General features: G+C 39.7%; 1 protein-coding gene across 1 annotated transcript in view; it reads right to left on the bottom strand.

Annotated features, from left to right (window-relative positions):
- Nucleotides 1-12,537, bottom strand: part of LPCAT2 (lysophosphatidylcholine acyltransferase 2) — a 65,020-nt gene extending 52,483 nt beyond the window's left edge. Inside the window, exons 1-6 of the mRNA XM_061138531.1 lie at nt 12,268-12,537; nt 6,404-6,543; nt 4,751-4,968; nt 3,136-3,248; nt 974-1,034; nt 223-281 (exon numbers count right to left, since the gene is read on the bottom strand). Of these exons, the coding sequence (XP_060994514.1) occupies nt 223-281; nt 974-1,034; nt 3,136-3,248; nt 4,751-4,968; nt 6,404-6,543; nt 12,268-12,438 (762 nt within the window). The 5' untranslated portion in view covers nt 12,439-12,537. The remainder of the gene's footprint in view (nt 1-222; nt 282-973; nt 1,035-3,135; nt 3,249-4,750; nt 4,969-6,403; nt 6,544-12,267) is intronic.
- Nucleotides 12,538-17,396: the final 4,859 nt, after the last annotated feature.

Raw genomic sequence — 17,396 nt, 5'->3', positions numbered from 1 at the left:
CCTTCACTCCCAACACCAGAAGATGAAGTCCTAACCCCTGGACCACCAGGGAACTCCCCAGTCTCACAAATTTTTAAAAACTAAATGTGGCAAGGAGAATGAGACTGCCCACCTGTTCCCACCATTTATCTATTCATCAATTTATTTAAGCAAAAGGGGTCCTAGAGAATTTGTGCTGTTTGGAATGGTGAGATTCTTCTCATAGCAAAATATGATGCTTACCAGCTTGTTTGGGTACCTGAGGAGAATTGGCTGCACTGGAACTCCTGGAATGAAGGCTCCTATAACCACATAGTGAAATTTTACAACATGCTCTTTATGTGAATACAGGTTTTAGAGTGAATTAAAAAATTAATAAACGATGTAAATATACTAAATGTTTTAAGAGTACACATAAACTATTGGCTGAATGTTGGTAAATTCCTAATGTTAGCCAAAATGAGAGATTTTTAAATTTAGAAATATGTAAGCAAAATATTAAATGTTATGCCTAAGTCACTTAAAATATTCTTTTTATCTCTATTTAAAAATATTAGTAATTACTGTGAAATGACATATGAAATTATAAATTGCTATAAAATTCACAACTTCATAATATTTTAAAAAGGCATGAACCTCAGAAAGCATTAAAAGCATTATAATGATAATTGAAATAGGTTTTCTAACTTGATGACACGGACCCCAAGTGTCTGTGGGGGTTGTTCTTGGAGGAAAAGAAAAATTGCTAGTGGTTTCTGCTCAAACACACACACACACACACACACACACACACACCATTCCAAAGAAGAAGGTGTTATGATACCAAAAGAGAAAGTAAAAGAGTGAGCTGTGGATTCACATTATTAAAAACATTTTATCAGAAAATAAGAAATGTTCCAAGCAAACTGATGAGTTATTTTGTATATTTATTATTAGATCATTTGAGAAATCATCCATATTATTTTGTCACAATACATAATTTAATTGATCTCACCTGGTTTAAAAGTAATCAAACAGGACCGATTAGTACAAGTACCTTCTGGGAAAACTAGTATCTTGAGAGAAAAGAAATAGATTTAATATGTCATTCTAATTAACAGATTACCTCTTTACTTGCTTTCTTATGACTTCACAGTTGCCAATTTTTATAAAGCAAAAATAAAATAAAAGGCTAGCACTTGATTCCAGTGAAACCTAGAATCAGATTATTCAGTTTTGCTCTAAAAGAAGTATGGTCTGACCATTAACATAATCTGAAAATGAATTAAAGGTTTGAAAAGAGAATATACACAGTAAATGTTTCTTAATGATGATGCTAACGATCTGAAAAGGCTTCAAAGAAGCTGTAGACCCTGAATCATGGTCAAAGTTGCATTCATTTTACACAATATTAAATTCCTTCTTCTACTGGTATATACCTTTAACTAAATCATTCGATACTTCTGTTTCAGTTTTCCCATTAAATGATATTCCCTTTTACAACATACAGTTTCAAGTTGTACTGAGAAAAAAGGGGGAAATACCAACAATATGCTTTATGCTTACTTGAATTTGTTGACATATGGAATACAATTTAATATTCTTTTCTGAGGAGGTGTTTTTAGCTTTTAATATATTATGATTTCCACACAAAAACTATGCACTACAGTTCCCCATTAACTGAATAAAACAGCAGATTGATTTTTCTGAAGCTTTTGGAATTTAGCAATGAGTAAATTGCTAAGCCATAAACAAAATCCCTGACTTACAGCATTTAGCAATGGGTATTTAATAATAATTAAAGTAATTAGTAAGCTAAGCTGCCATAATAACAAGTTATTTGTAAAATAAAAATTGTGAGTATATGTGATTCCATTCTCCAACTTAAAAAAAAACCAAACAAACAGGTTTCCTATTCCAATTGGCTACAATAGCAAATATAATTCATATAGTGGATATTCTATAGCTATACCATGAAGAATAAATTAATATAGAGTAAATCATAAACTCTCAAGAACTAGAAGGGGCATTAAACATCATATAGCATCTCTAATACTTGAATTCTTTTTACAATATCCCCCTCAACTGGTTGCCTAGCCAATGCCTGAACATTCCATAAAGAGGTTCCAAATCAGACCATTCTAATTCTGGACAGGAAATTCCTTGAAATGAGCAAAGTGAACTGAAATCTTGTTAACTTTCACCCACCAGTCGTAGATAAATTCCTTGGAGCCAAAGAGCAAAATCAAACCCTTATTCCAAATGTCATTTCTTCCCAGTCACTCTTTAAATCATTCCTCACATGCCTTGGTTTCTAAAACCTCCTGGTTGATCATATGCCTCTTGGTACTTTAATATCTAAACATTACCACGAGTAGCCAGATCACCTCAGGACCATGAGTTCTGTTAGAGATCACTTGTTTTCACGTGGTGAAAGGCAGGGGGGTACTTATCAGAATCACCCATGAGGCTCTATTTATGCAATAAATGTTCCTTCTACACCTTCAAAAAGCATTCCAGGGATTTCCTTGGTAGCCCAGTAGTTAATAATCTGTCTTCCAATTCGGGGGAGGTGGGTTCAATCCCTGGGCAGAGAACTAAGACCCCACATTCTGCAGGGTAACTAAGACCAGAAACAGTCAAAAATAAACAAACTTTAAAAAAAAAAAAAAAAAAAGCATTCCAAGGAGATGGGATGGTAAAACGTAGAAAAGTTCTACAGGTGATACTCATATGCCCCCTGAACTGAAAAGCACTATCTAAATATACTTCAGATAATCTTAAAATATTAATCACTTTCAAAATATACCCACCCACCATATTTTTTAGAATAACTGAGCTTTAGTAGCTCATCTTTAAAATGATAAATAAATTCAGAGGTAGAGAATTACTTTTTATGACACAAAGTGAAAACTAGTTCAAAGAGTTTGGAGAATAAAAAAGAATGATACATTTAATTCTAGGAGTATCTCATGCAGAAGAGGACTTCTTAATCCTTACTCATTTATTCTGCTTTTATTATGCTAAAGACAACTAGCATAAGGTGTCCCCTTATATTGTTATCTGTGGATCTAAACGAATACATACAAGTGTACAAAAAATAAACTTTCAATATATTTATATATTGAATATATATTGAATTTCAATATATTTAAATAAACATCTACTGTGTTTTACCTGGGGCCATTCCCCTCCTGATGTAGCCCGCCTTATTATTTCATTTATTGTGTTTTTTCGAGAATCTGGATCTACACGGGACACCAACACTGGCTGCAAGGCCCGCAATATTCCTTTAAAACAAATGAAAAGTCATAAGTCATTTTTTGGGCTACAGCTACTATAGAAATGATACCAAATCATAAAACAAATTGCATGGAAAATTAAAAAGATAGCAAATCAAAGAGAACAACTTAAAAAACCCTCTAACTCAAAGTTTGTTAGAACTTATTAATAGATTCTGGCTTCAAAAGGACAGGTGGCTATTTATACTTAAAAATATTTCATTGATTTGACAGAAGTTAGCAAGAGGAATATGAAAAAAAAAGGCAATTTTCTCCCTAAAAGACTTCTTTCTCAATTTACATTAAACATTTGAAATACACCATAAGATTGTCTTGTTTTATTTTGGGAATATTCCCATAATAATATTGCAAACTGATTGTGTGAAGCCATAGTACATGTGGGTAGGGGGTAATTGCTATTTATCTTAATAAAATTTTCAGTGCAATAGTCTTTTAAGTAGGTAGCGTCTTAGCACAATAAACCTCATTTTACCAAAAATCTATTGCTAAACAACTTTGGGGGAAAATGTCATGTTACACAAAGCAAGGTGGTTATCTTTTAAAAAAAAAAGAAAGAGTGTGTGTGTCTTTCTTAGCTGAATGACAAAGCTGTAAGAACTACTATTATTTTCTCTAGAGTACCAAGACAGCATCAGGCAATTTTCAAACCTACCCTCTCACCACCTGATGCTTGGCAATAGCCTTGGGACAACTGGAAGCAGTTACTTAGAGACTAATCCCCCAGGGAGACAGCAAAGCATCTGGTGGGAAAAAACATTTCACTTGTTTCATTATTTTTATGGCAGGAAGCATTTATTGTTCTACATCATAATTTTCAAAGAGTTACACATTTGTCCCTCGTGGAGATTTGGGGGCAATAATGAAGAAAACAGAGTTAAAAGAAAAGATTTATTGCATTTATCAGTCTAATACCCTGAAGAGAAATTCATTGAAATACTATGTAACTGGTGCTTTCACAAATTCTTCAATTAAATTCTCTCTCAAAAAATTTACCATATTCTGTATTGAAAAACTGTTCGTTTTGGCTTACATTTAGGAGCAGGAAGAAGCGATGGTGCAGCGGCAGAGGTAAGGTTTAAAAAGAATGATAGGGGACTTCCCTAGTGATCTGGTGGTTAAGACTCTGCATTCCCTGCAGGGGGTGCCAGTTTGATCCCTGGTAGGGGAACTAAGATCTCACATGCTGCACAATACGGCCAAAAAGATAAATGAAATAAATAAATAAATATTTAAAAGAGTTATATCTGAAAGGTTTAAAAATTTTAAAAAAATAAAAAAAGAATGATGAGGTATAGGTAGGGAAGTCTTCAATCTATTTTCATAAACTCATTCTTTTGATATAGTACCTCATTAAAAGCAGTCAAATATGTTTGAAATGTTTTATTATTTTTAAGTCTTTAAAAAATTAATCAGTAAACTATACAGGATTTTCTAAATTTAAAGCATGAACATGAAAATATTTTATCTCTGTTGTCTTACAGAGTACTTACTGCCAATCAGAGGCGCCTGCACATTCTCATTTCGAGATACTATAGAAGGTAATCCAGCTGCAACACACGCAATTCCATCAAAGAATGTTGAGTGAGGGGCAACAATAAAAATTGGTGCTTCCAATGGAGTTGCAATCTTTCCTTTCACAGTAACTACAAACCCCATTGCGAAGAACATAACATGGCCTAGAAACTTCAAGACTGGCAGAGTAATTTTCCTTTGGAAATAAATATAAAAATGAACATAATTAGCTTTACCAACTGCAGCTAACAGCAGGGTTTTACTCTAAAGCACAAAGCAAAAACCAAACCATGTCAGCACTTCATTTTAAAATATCAGCTAGGAAGAATGGCTAACACTTCAGTGGAGCTCTTTCTGCCAGGCACTGTTCTAAGTACTTTATGCATATTAATTTCTTTAATCCCTAGCCCATTTTTATGAAACAGAGAGCATTTATCATCATTCCCATTTACAGATGAGAAAACTGAGGCCCAGAGAAGCAATTTTTCCAAGGCCACGTGGGTAAGTGGCTCCATTATTCTGTGACTATAAAGTAATAAGAATGATTTTTCAACATGCATCCCCCACTGAGAAATTCAAATCAGTCTTGTCCTTCATATGAATCACCTTAGTTAGATATCTATATCTGTGTAACAAAGATGCTGCTACCCCCAAAAACACTTTTAGAACTAGCATGCTGAAACAGTCCTCAGAGTTATTTTAAAAATCAAATTTTAAAAGTAAGCCTTATATAATTATAGCCCTTAAAAATCATGAAGAATCTTAAGTAGTAAATTTATTATCTCACTTCCCTGGAACAAAGATGCACTTAATTCTGGTTATTGATTTGTTCACTATTTTAAAAGAACCTGTTGTTAAAAATTAGTTAAATCAAATTGTGCCAGGAATCCTGTTGGACACATAAGACAAGTAAGATCCTGTCTCTGATAAACTCAATTGAGTAGAAAAACAAAAACACAGTCTTAGAAGTGCAAACACATGATGGACATCTCAGTATGTAATAAGCATATAGCTTTTCATGAAAAATATGTGTCTCCCATAAGATATCTAACAAGAGTTTTAAAAAATGAGCTTCCTATTGAATTTTCTCAACATTCACATAATAAAACTGTGAGGAGCTATTAAGCAACTAACTCCCAAGGAAGTTTCTCTAACCTTTATTTCATGGTGAGAAGTGAGACACAGAAAGCCCAAGTGCTTTTCAGAAGGGCACTGGGAAATGATCGCTCTTTCCTTGCTCTGTAGTTTAAGAGTTGAGATCTTTATTTATTTCAAGATAAAGAGCTCACCCTGTCACAGAACTTCCAGACCTCCTGTTTTTGATTTATAGTGATGTAGTCTCTGACAAGGTCCAATCCCTGGGTTGGAAAGATCCCCTGGAGGAGGGCATGGCATTCTCCAGTATTCTTGCCTGGAGAATCCCCATGGACTGTAGCCCTCCAGGCTCCTCTGTCCATGGGGTTGCGAAAAGTCGGACACGACTAAGCAACTAAGCACAACACAGCACAGCCTCTAATGACTGCATTCCAAAATATCCTATATTTAGAGCCACAACTGTTGATCACTGCCCAAACTTCGATAAATTCTTCTAATCTTGATTCACCTAATATTTAAACATAGTTACTTCTTACCTCTTCCAACCAGTTATTGGGTGGATCAGCTTTTCAGGATAGCACGCTGTTGAAATTGCAGCCAGTGGCCATGCCAGTAATAAAATTAATGCAACCAATAGGGCACGAATTGGAAGCAGGATAATTCCAAGGAAGAAAATCTGAAAGTCAAAGTTGATTAAAAAAAAATAGATGACATTATTTTAATGCTGTAGTTATCAAACAGATATACGTAAAAGAAAAATCTTATGCTATTCAAGCTTTCACTCAAAGATGAATTGAGCATTGCCCTGCACCAGGCAACGATCTAAGCACAAAGAAAATAAGACATTATATCTGACATCACAAAGTCTGCTACTGCTACTGCTAAGTCACTTCAGTCGTGTCCGACTCTGTGTGACCCCATCCCTGGGATTCTCCAGGCAAGAACACTGGAGTGGGTTGCCATTTCCTTCTCCAGTGCATAAAAGTGAAAAGTGAAAGTGAAGTCGCTCAGTCATGTCTGACTCTTCGAGACCCCAAGGACTGCAGCCTACCAGGCTCCTCCATCCATGGGATTTTCCAGGCAAAAGTACTAGAGTGGGGTGCCATTGCCTTCTTGATCACAAAGTCTACTATGTAGCAAAAGAAATAGGGGAGAAAACCAGTGAATGTGAATAGGGGTTGCTGGGGAAACAAAGAAAAGGTGCGTTGGGCTTAGTGGTAGTGCAGGATTAGTAGTTGTGGCACACAGGCTTAGTCGCCCTGTGGCACATGGAATCTTCCCAGACCAGGAATTGAATGCTGTGTCACCAGCATTGCAAGGTGGATTCTTAACGACCGGAAGTCCAGTTGCATCATTTTAAAATGTCACTGGTAGTGTATGAGAATTCCAGTCACTGTATAGCCTTGCTGACATTTGGTGTTTAAAATCTCTTAAAAAAAATCAATTTTATGAAGGCATAATTTACATAAAATACAATACACCTATTTTAAATATGAGCTTTTCAAATGTATAACCCTATGCAGACACCACCATAATCAAGATATAGATCATTTCCATCACTCAAAAAAGTTCCCTTGTGTCTCTTTGCAGTCAATATATCCTCAGTGTATGGCAACAACTGCCAGTCTTTCACTATAGTTTTTGACTGTTCCATATTTTCATATAAATGAAACCACATAGTATGTACTCTTTTACGTCTGGCTTCTTTCACTTCATATTTTTGAGATTTAACCATGTTTGCCATATGTATCAGTAATACAGTCTTTTTCGTTGCAGAGTAACATTCCATTGTATGAATATACTGCAATTAATTTACCCATTAATCTGTTCAGGGACATTTAGCCTATTATAAGTTCTTAGCTATATGAGTAAACATCAATTTTTGAGTCTCATACATGTTCATTCATGGTGGGTGGTGGTGAAATTGTCAGGCCAGGATGTGCTTAAAGAACATGACAAATTGTTTTCCAAAGTGGTTGTGTCATTTTATACCTCCACCAATGAAGTATGAAAGTTCCTGTTGCTTCACATCCTCATCAGTTTTCAGTGTTGTCAGTCTTTGTAGCCATCCTGGTGGGTGTAAAATGATATCTCATTGTGGTTTCCTTAATGAACAATGATGCTGAGCAAATTTTTTCATGTGCTTATTGGTCATCCCTTTAACCTATCTGTTCAAGTCTTTAGTCCATTTTCATTGGGTTGTTAGTCCTTTTCTGATCAATTTTTAGGAGGTCTTCATATATTGTTTATAAGCCCTTTTTCAATATATGTATTGAAAATATTTTCTCCTATTCCATGGTTTGCTTTTTCATTTTCTTATTGGTATCTTTCAATGAGAACCATTTTAATTCTGAAGAAGACTAATTTATCAATTTAGTTCTCTTCTGCCACCTTTCTAAGACATCTTTACCTAACTCAAGATCATGAAGATATTTTATATCTTCTTCTTCTTCTAGATGATATATGGATTTTGCTTTTATGTTCAAGTCTACGATCCGTTGTAAATTACTTTCTGTGTGGTGTACAGTAGGGATCAAGTTTCATTTTTATCTACAGATTTATCTAGTTGTTCCAGAACCAGCTCCCCCAGCCCCTGCTTTTTTTTAGCTGTGAGGCCTGTAGGATCTTAGTTCCTGGACCAGGGATCAAAGCTACGCCCCTTGCAGGGAAGTGCAGAGTCTTAACCATTGGATGGCCAGTGCAGCGCCATCCCCAGAACTAATTCTGAAAAGACTCCACATTCCCCAATAAATTTTGTTGGCCACTTTGTCAAAAAATCCATTGAACATACATGTAGGCTCTCTCTTCTGTTTTGTTGATCTATTCGTCTGTATGTCTGTCAATTCCCTACTCTCTTAATTGCTGTAGTCTTGTAGTAAGTCTTGAAATCTGGTGGTATATGTCCTCCAACTTTATCTTTTTCAAACTTTTTTTGGGATAATCTAGATCCTTATTTCCACATAAATTTCAGAATTAATCTGTCAATTTCCACACAAAAAGCCTGTTGGAATTTTTGTGCTTTTTGAGCTTTCGATGAACCTATAGATCAATTTGGGAGGAATTACCATCTTAATAATGTTGATTCTTCCAACTTATGTAAATCTTCATTAATTTCTTACAATAGTGTTCTGTTGTTTTCATTGTAGTGGTCTTGAATCTGCCTGCAATGCAGGAGACCCCAGTTCAATTCCTGGGTTGGGAAGATCTGCTGCAGAAGATCATCATTTAAGGCTACACACTTCAGTATTCTTGGGCTTCCCTGATGGTTCAGCTGGTGAAGAATCTGCCTGCAATGTGGGAGTCCTGGCTTTGATCCCTGGGTTGGGAAGATCCCCTGGAGAAGGGAACAGCTACCCACTCCAGTATTCTGGCCTGGAGAATTCCATGAACTGTGTAGTCCATAGGGTCGCAAAGAGTCAGACATGACTGATTGACTTTCACTTATTGCTATCATGAGATTATTTAATTTCATTTTGTAGTTGCTGCTGGTATACAGACAAAGTTGATTTAAAATTTTAATCTTTAAACATTATTAAGATGACAAAACCAATTTTGAGTAACTATCGGATTAAGAGGATTATGCATCATATTTTCTTTTGGTAATAAGTTATCTCTGTAGGAAGGCCTTCTTTTGACACTATTGAAATTATTTTCCTCTCTTTCTTCATAGTACTTACTAAGACACAGAATTATATATATTTCTATACTTGCTTGTTTAACTTTTTCAGTGAAATATAGGCTTAAGATAGGCAGAGTCCTTATTTCTCTTGTTCATTATATCTCTATCTCCAGAGAGTAACATTGTGCCTGACATATGGTAGGCATCCAACAAATATTTTTGGTACGGTAAATGACCCACAGTTACAATCAAACACTTGTTTTAATTCCATATTCTATTGAGGAAAGAAAAGCTAGGCTAATTTTTTCCATGCCATTATGGAACAGACCCCTTAAACAGTCAAAAAGAGAGGAGGAGCAGTACAGCTAAGCCCTATGAGATGCAAAAGTGACAACAGTCCTTAAACAAGATATTGATCATCATTTAAGATTACATTTAGCCTAAATTCATCATATTGAGTCATCCTTAAGTATGTCAATCTTTTAAACTGGATAATACAGACAACATTGTTTTTCAATTGTGTCTATTTATATTTTCCTTTACCCAGACTGTTCAAGCCATTGAAACTACTTTGGAATCTCTGTCTACATGCATTTTAACTTTTTAAAAAATATTGCGACTGTATTCATTTCTATCCAATCCAAGTGGGGTAGATTTTAGATACAGTATACAATTTGTAGATAACAAATAGCATTGATAACTATCAAGATCAGCAAACAATACCAGGTTCTTTCACATATTATCTCACTTAATTTTAACCCTCCTTTGATGTATTATTATTCCAACTTAATAGATAAGGAAAGTGAAGTTCAGAGAGGTCAACTGACTTGGCCAGTCATACAACTTATAAATGACAGGGCCTGAGCAGGTTTTCTAAGACTAGTGATCATTCCATTACATCACAATTCTTACAGAGTTACTTGGAAGTGCTCTCTAAATGATTGCAGGCATGCTATTTAAAAAAACAAAAAACAAAAACTCAAAAACTTAGTAATCCAGGTACAATGTACCTACTTAAAACATGCCACTTTGAGCCTTTCTCCAATACATGAAGCCAAAGAGATGGACGTATTTTCATTTAAGTATAACTGATTTGATGAACTCAGGCCAAAAGGAATTCTGAATGAGAGTCAATGAATTTATTAAGTTTCTGAGTGACTTTCACTTTCAGAAATTTTTAAGATATCATGGGAATATCAATCCATTTTAAGACACATTGTAAGATCAAGTTTTTAAACATTTAGTTTCTTTACAAAGAGGTATTGCTACATTCATTATCTTCCTCTTCCTTTTTCATACCTTCAGACACCCATCAACCATTATTGTAACCACCACCCCACACTGCTTAGCCCAGCACTTAATCTATCTCTGCCGTAGAGGACAATGGTCTCAGTGCAGATAAGCATGCTGTGCAAAAATTACACTATTTCAAATCCAAAGTAAATAAATATGTAAGATGGACAGGAAACATTAAAACTATTTTTTTTTCCCGTGCAGAACACATAGGACAAATGGAGCTTGCATAGTCTATCTTGTTCTCTGATCACTAACTTCACCAAAGAGGAAGTCCAAAGAGTGAGTGTAACTGCTAATGGTAAAAGCAGTGCTTTACAAGAAAAAGGAAAGGACAGGAACTTCCTTTTTGTATAGAGCCGTTCTTAACAACGAGAGAAAGACTCTCGTCCTTGAATCTAGAAGTGTTTGGGTGAAAACCAATTCAGGACCAAAAACTCTTGAATACCTTAAGTGGACCCATATTATTCCTTTTCTTAGTGGTGGTGTGATTTCCCACCCTTGATGCAACTGCTCAGCCAAAACATCCCACCTTTCTTCTGGTTCTAACTCCAGACCTGGGTTCTCTGCCTTTTCTCTCACTCTTCTCATCCCAAAAGACTTCTCTCCTTCCCTCAGGCAAAACAACAAAAAGCTCCCCAAACCCACTCTCCTGCAGTACGATGAGCTCCCACTACACTTTCACACACTCAGGTTGAAGTTCTCCCAGAGCCCTTTCCAGTTCTCAGCACGGAATATTTCCTCTTCATGGGCCTGCTCAACCTCCTCCTGTTTAGCACCTTCTCCCAAGACCCACATGCTCTTTGTCTTCTCTTCTCTCACACACACACACCCAGACCTTCAAGCATCCTCCAAGGGTCCTAAATTCTCAGCGCAGCATCTTCTGCCTGCTGCAGACTCCTGGCCCCTTCAGAAGCCCTTCCTTCTCAGATTTACATCCCTTTCTTCCTCGAGCCTGTCTTCCCAGACTCACTCCCCTGTCACTTCCCCTTCACACCCACACTGCCCTCTAAAAACAGCCTCCCCCGACGGACCCATGGACTCCCTCAAACTGACTCCTCCCTCAGATCCACATCCCTGCCCTGCATCTGTCTCCCCTGTCAGGCGTCCCTCACCTGGACTGCCTCCGCTGTCAAGCGTCCCTCACCTGGACTGCCTCCCCTGTCAGGCGTCCCTCACCTGGATTGCCTCCGCTGTCAGACGTCCCTCGCCTGGACTGCCTCCCCTGTCAGGCGTCCCTCACCTGGATTGCCTCCTCCCTCAGACTCACTCCCCTCACTTGGACTGCCTTCGCTGTCAAACACCTGTCCCTCACCTGAATCTGCTTTACCTGTCAGTCTCTAGTCACTCCCCTGAATTTTCCTCAGACACATCCCTCACCTGGGTCTGCCTCCCCCGTCAGACGTCCCTCACCGGGCTCTGCCCTCCTCCCTCTAACCCATACCCCTCACTAGAATCTACCTCTCCTGTCAGACCCTCGCCCCGCACCTGGATGCGCCTCGCCACGCCCAGCTGCGTCTGCTGCACGAAGGGATTGGGCACAGGTGGCGGGAAGAAGGACGCCTGACGGGGCACCATGGGCGGCCTCAGCCCCGCGTTCCCGACGCCAGCTCCCGGCACAGTGGCCGCCACAGCCCGCGCGTCAGCGCACGGGTTCATGGCCGACCCTGGCGTCTGACTAGTGGGAAGCGACCCACGCGGAGCGCGCGAAAGGGCACCGCCGCCGAGACTCAGTGAGAGCCTCTTAGGAGTTCGGGGCTTCTGCGCAGGCGCCAAAGTTACCTAGCCGCCCTCAGCTCTCGCCCCGCCTCTCTGGCTCCGAACACGCCCAGGTTCTGGCCCCACCCCCCGCCCCCTCAAGCACAGCCCCACCCTTTTAGGTGTCGGCCCTTCCTTTTGAGATTGATAGCTCCCCCCCCTTGGAGGTGAATGTTTTTTCCTTCAAAGCGACGCACCCGCAAGAGAGACAGTTTAGACTATTCTCTGCTCCAGCATCAGGCCAACTTGGCTTAACTTTCGCTTTTACTGGCTCTTTGGCCAAATCATTGTCTCCATGAACCTCCGTTGCCCCATTCGTAATACCGAGATAAACAGAACCTGAATCCAGCGATTGGAGGAGCAACTCTTGGGCTGTTGCATTAAGAGGGTTCATTATCCAGGGTGGATCTGATTTCTGGTGCATGTTTTGCTTTTGCTTAAACCAGTTTGAGTGTCATGTTTATCAGTTACAGCTGAAAGAGTCCTGACTAATATAGAAACTTTGTGCCAGGAGTGGACTGTCTTCCAGTCAAAATATGGACTGACAATGGGAGATAGTTTTCCCAAGGAAAACTGAGCTGCAATTACTGGAAAAATACAAAACCACCATTGCCCTCTGAACTAGATGAGGAACCTGGTCTCAAAAAAAGAGAAGTGACTTGGAGACTATTTGTCTCCACTTTACCAGTCTGTTGTCACATCACAGTCTGAAAAAAAAAAATAAAAAGCATGATCAGAAGGTCCACCAATGGAGCTTCCGCCAGGCTGGCTTCAGGAGAAGGCAGGACATAGGGACAGCAAATCCATGGAAGAAAGGAAGCGTTTTGATGTCCCCAAGCAAATGCTCATTAGGCAAAAATGAAATCAAGTGGCATGATCAAAGTATGAAAAGTGACTCTTGAGAATTGGAAGTGGCTTATGGCAAGCTTCAAGGAGTCAGTTGAAATATGTAGCACCTTAGAAACAAATATCCTCCCTGCAGCACTTCACTGTCAGAACCAGAGAGATGGTGTGGTCTGGTGAAAAAAGAGCACAGACTTGGAAATCCCAAAAGCAAGATTGAGGTCCAGGGTTAACTCACCACAGACCCGCAACAAAAATCACTCCCCTTATCGAGCCTTTGTTTTTATCTACATAATGGAGAGAACAGAGTTCAGGAGTCCCTAAATTCTGCCTCCTGAGAATTCTGTATGTAGGTCAAGAAGCAACAGTTAGAACTGGACAAGGAACAACAGACTGGTTCCAAACCAGGAAAGGAGTACGTCAAGGCTGTATATTGTCACCCTGCTTATTTAACTTATATGCAGAGTACATCATGTGAAATGCTGGGCTGGATGAAGCACAAGCTGGAATCAAGACTGCCAGGAGAAATATCAATAACCTCAGATACACAGATGACACCACCTTATGGCAGAAAGCAAAGAAGAACTAAAAAGCCTCTTGATGAGAGTGAAAAAGTTGGCTTAAAACTCAACATTCAGAAAACTAAGATCATGGCATCCAGTCCCATCACTTCATGGCAAATAGATGGGGAAACAATGGAAACAGTGACAGAATGTTTCTTGGGCTCCAAAATCACTGCAGATGGTGACTGCAGCCCTGAAATTAAAAAACGCTTGCTCCTTGGAAGAAAAGCTATGACCAACCTAGACAGCAAATTAAAAAGCAGAGACATTACCTTAGCAACAAAGGTCTGTCTAGTCAAAGCTATTTTGTTTTTCCAGTAGTCATGTATCAATGTGAGAGCTGGACTATAAAGAAAGCTGAGAGCTGAAGAATTGATGCTTTTGAACTGTGGTGTTGGAGAAGACTCTTGGGAGTCCCTTGGACTGCCAACTCGATAGACATGAGTTTGAGTAGGCTCCAGGAGTTGGTGATGGACAGGGAAGCCTGGAGTGCTGCAGTCCATGGGGTCTCAAAGAGTCAGACATGACTGAGTGACTGAACTGAACTGAAATTAAAAATGAAATGAAGGGGGGAAAAAAGCATACCTATTGCCAAAACTCTGCTCCAAATTAGCTCCCCTGTATTAGAATTGTCTCCATAGGAACTTTTTATTTATTTTTAAATTTTACTGGACTATAGTTGATTAAGATGAGTGCCGAAGAATTGACGCTTTTGAACTGTGGTGTTGGAGGAAACTCTTGAGAGTCCCTCGGACTGCAAGGAGATCCAACCAGTCCATCCTAAAGGAAATCAACCCTGAATATTCATTGAAAGAATTGATGCTGAAGCTGAAGTTCCAATACTTTGGCCACCTGATGCAAAGAACTGACTCCTTGGAAAAGACCCTGATGCTGGGAAAGATTGAAGGCAGGAGGAGAAAGGGACGACAGAGGACGAGATGGTTCAATCGTATCACCGACTCAATGGACATGAGTTTGAGCAAGCTCCGGGAGTTGGTGATGGACAGGGAAGCCTTGGATGCTGCAGTCCATGGGATTGCATAGAGTCAGACTGAGTGACTGAACTGAACTGATTTACAATGATTTACAGTGTTTGTTTTGGGTATACAGCAAAATGATTCAGTTATACGTATACATATATTTATTCTTTTTCAGGTTCTTTTCTCATACAGGTTATCACAGAATATTGAGCAGACTTCCCTGTGCTATATAGTAGATCCTTATTGGTTATCTATCTTATATATAGAAGTATGTATATGTTAATCCCAAGCTCCTGATTTCTCTCTCCCCACATTTCCCTTTTGGTAACTGTAAGTTTGTGTTCAATATCTGTAAGTCTGTGTATGAATCTTTTTAGATCTCACAAAATTATTTTAGGATAATAAACCAAGTGATGATTAAAACAGGGAATTATACCCTGGTGGTCCAGTGGCTGGGACTCCGAGCTCTCAATGTCGAAGACCCAGGTTCAGTCCCTGGTTGGGGAACTAGGGTCCCACAGGCCACGCAGCACAGCCAACAGAATAAACAAACAAAACAAACAGAAAAAAACAAGTGATGAATAAAACAGGAAAGAAAGAACTATCATGGGGCAAGGACATGCATTATCTTGGTATCTGTACCTGAATTTCTTTAATGTATTGTTATGAAGAATCGAAAAACACAGCAAAACAATTTCACAGTTTTCCCATCAAGAGGTAGAGTCTTTCCCCATCCCTAGAATCTGGGCTGACCTCACAACTTGTTCTGACCAATAAAATGTGGTAGAAGTGGTACCATGTGAGTTTTAGAGCCTGGGCCACAAGGGGCCTTATAATTTCTGCTCTCAAACTCTTGCCACTACTTAGGGAAGCTCAGGCCAACCTGCTGAATGACAAGAGCTCATAGCCAGGGAGAGGCCCAGTGAGCTGCCAACAGCAAGAAAGGCAGAGAGGAGCTTTCCCCAGTGGCTCAGTGGTAAAGAATCCACCTGCTGATGCAGGAGACACAGCTTCAATCCCTGGTCCCAGAGGATCGCACATGCTGTGGAACAACGGAGCCCATGTGCTACAGCTAATGAGCCTGTGACCTAGAGCCTGAAAACCACAACTACTGAGCCCGCAAATCACAATTACCGACCCTATGTACTGCAACAACCGAAGCCTGCACGCCCTAGAGCCCGAGTATGCAACTAGAAAATAGGCCCCCCTCACAACTAGAGAAAAGCTCATGCAGCACCCAAGACCCAGAACAGCCAAAAATAAAATAAATTAAAATCATTTTAAAAAGAAAGAAAGAAAGAGAGGGAGGCTTCCTTGAACCCTGGGCTTCCTTTGTGGCTCAGCTGGTAAAAAATCCACCTGCAATGCAGGAGACCTGGGTTCGATCCCTGGGTTGGCAAGATCCCCTGGAGAAGGGAAAGGCTACCCACTCCAGTATTCTGGCCTAGAGAATTCCATGGACTGTATAGTCAGTCCATGGAGTCGCAAAGAATCAGACACAACTGAGCGACTTTCACTTTTTAACTACCCAGAAGAAGTTCAAGGGCCTAGTTAGACCTTTCACTGGTAGGGGTTAGGGGAAGATATTCCCAGGACCTGAGACCGGTTCGTCAAGCCCTGAGTGGCTGAGAGGTAGATGGAGTTGGTGAATGACATGTTTATCAATCAACTGCTCAGAGTAGGCTGAAGGCATGATGAAGACTCCGACTCTGGGCCCTGGGACGGCTGCTCCTTCCCAGATATTCACTGTAGATTCACTGTGAATATTCATTGTAGATATTCTCAGAATCTTCCTACCTGCTTAACAGATAGATGTAGCCTTAGGTACTCACGTGACCTCTCTGAGCCTGCATACTCATCTCAGGATGGGAAGATTCATTCCTACCCGGAATGGATTGTGGTGATAAGTAAAATAATGCCAGTGTAGTGTTCATGAAATGGCACCTTTCAGGTATTACATGTGGAGCAGCTGGATTTTCTCAGTATAAAAAAGAACCTTAATAACCATGTATTACAGCCATGATATAAACTGTCCCTAGGCCTTCCCTGGTGGCTCTGTGGTAAAGAATCTGCTTGCAATGCAGGAGACCCAGGTTCAACCCCTGGGTCGGGAAGATCCCCTGGAGAAGAGAATGGCAACCCACTCCAGTATGTTTGCCTGGAAAAACCCCATGGTCAGAGGAGCCTGGTAGGATACAGTCCACGGGGTTGCAAAGAGCAACTAACACTATAAGCTGTCCCAATCTTGGGGTCTTCAGGTAGAGGCTGGCAGACCTGTGTGGCCCTTCAGCACAGAAGGAAGTCTCTCCAGAGTCCTTAAGAACCTGAGTGATTGGACAGGCCACAGGAGAAAAAGTAGGCTCCACTGAGGTCACCTCCAGAGACCTGTCCATTCCTCATCCCCTCCCCACCAGCCCAACCATGACAGGAAGTAATAGACTGTTGGAACCAGGAAAGGTCTCTGAAATAACCC

The sequence above is a fragment of the Dama dama genome, chromosome 4 (genome assembly GCF_033118175.1).
Source record: "Dama dama isolate Ldn47 chromosome 4, ASM3311817v1, whole genome shotgun sequence".
Taxonomy (NCBI): domain Eukaryota; kingdom Metazoa; phylum Chordata; class Mammalia; order Artiodactyla; family Cervidae; genus Dama; species Dama dama.
This window is presented reverse-complemented; position numbering and strand designations above follow the sequence as displayed.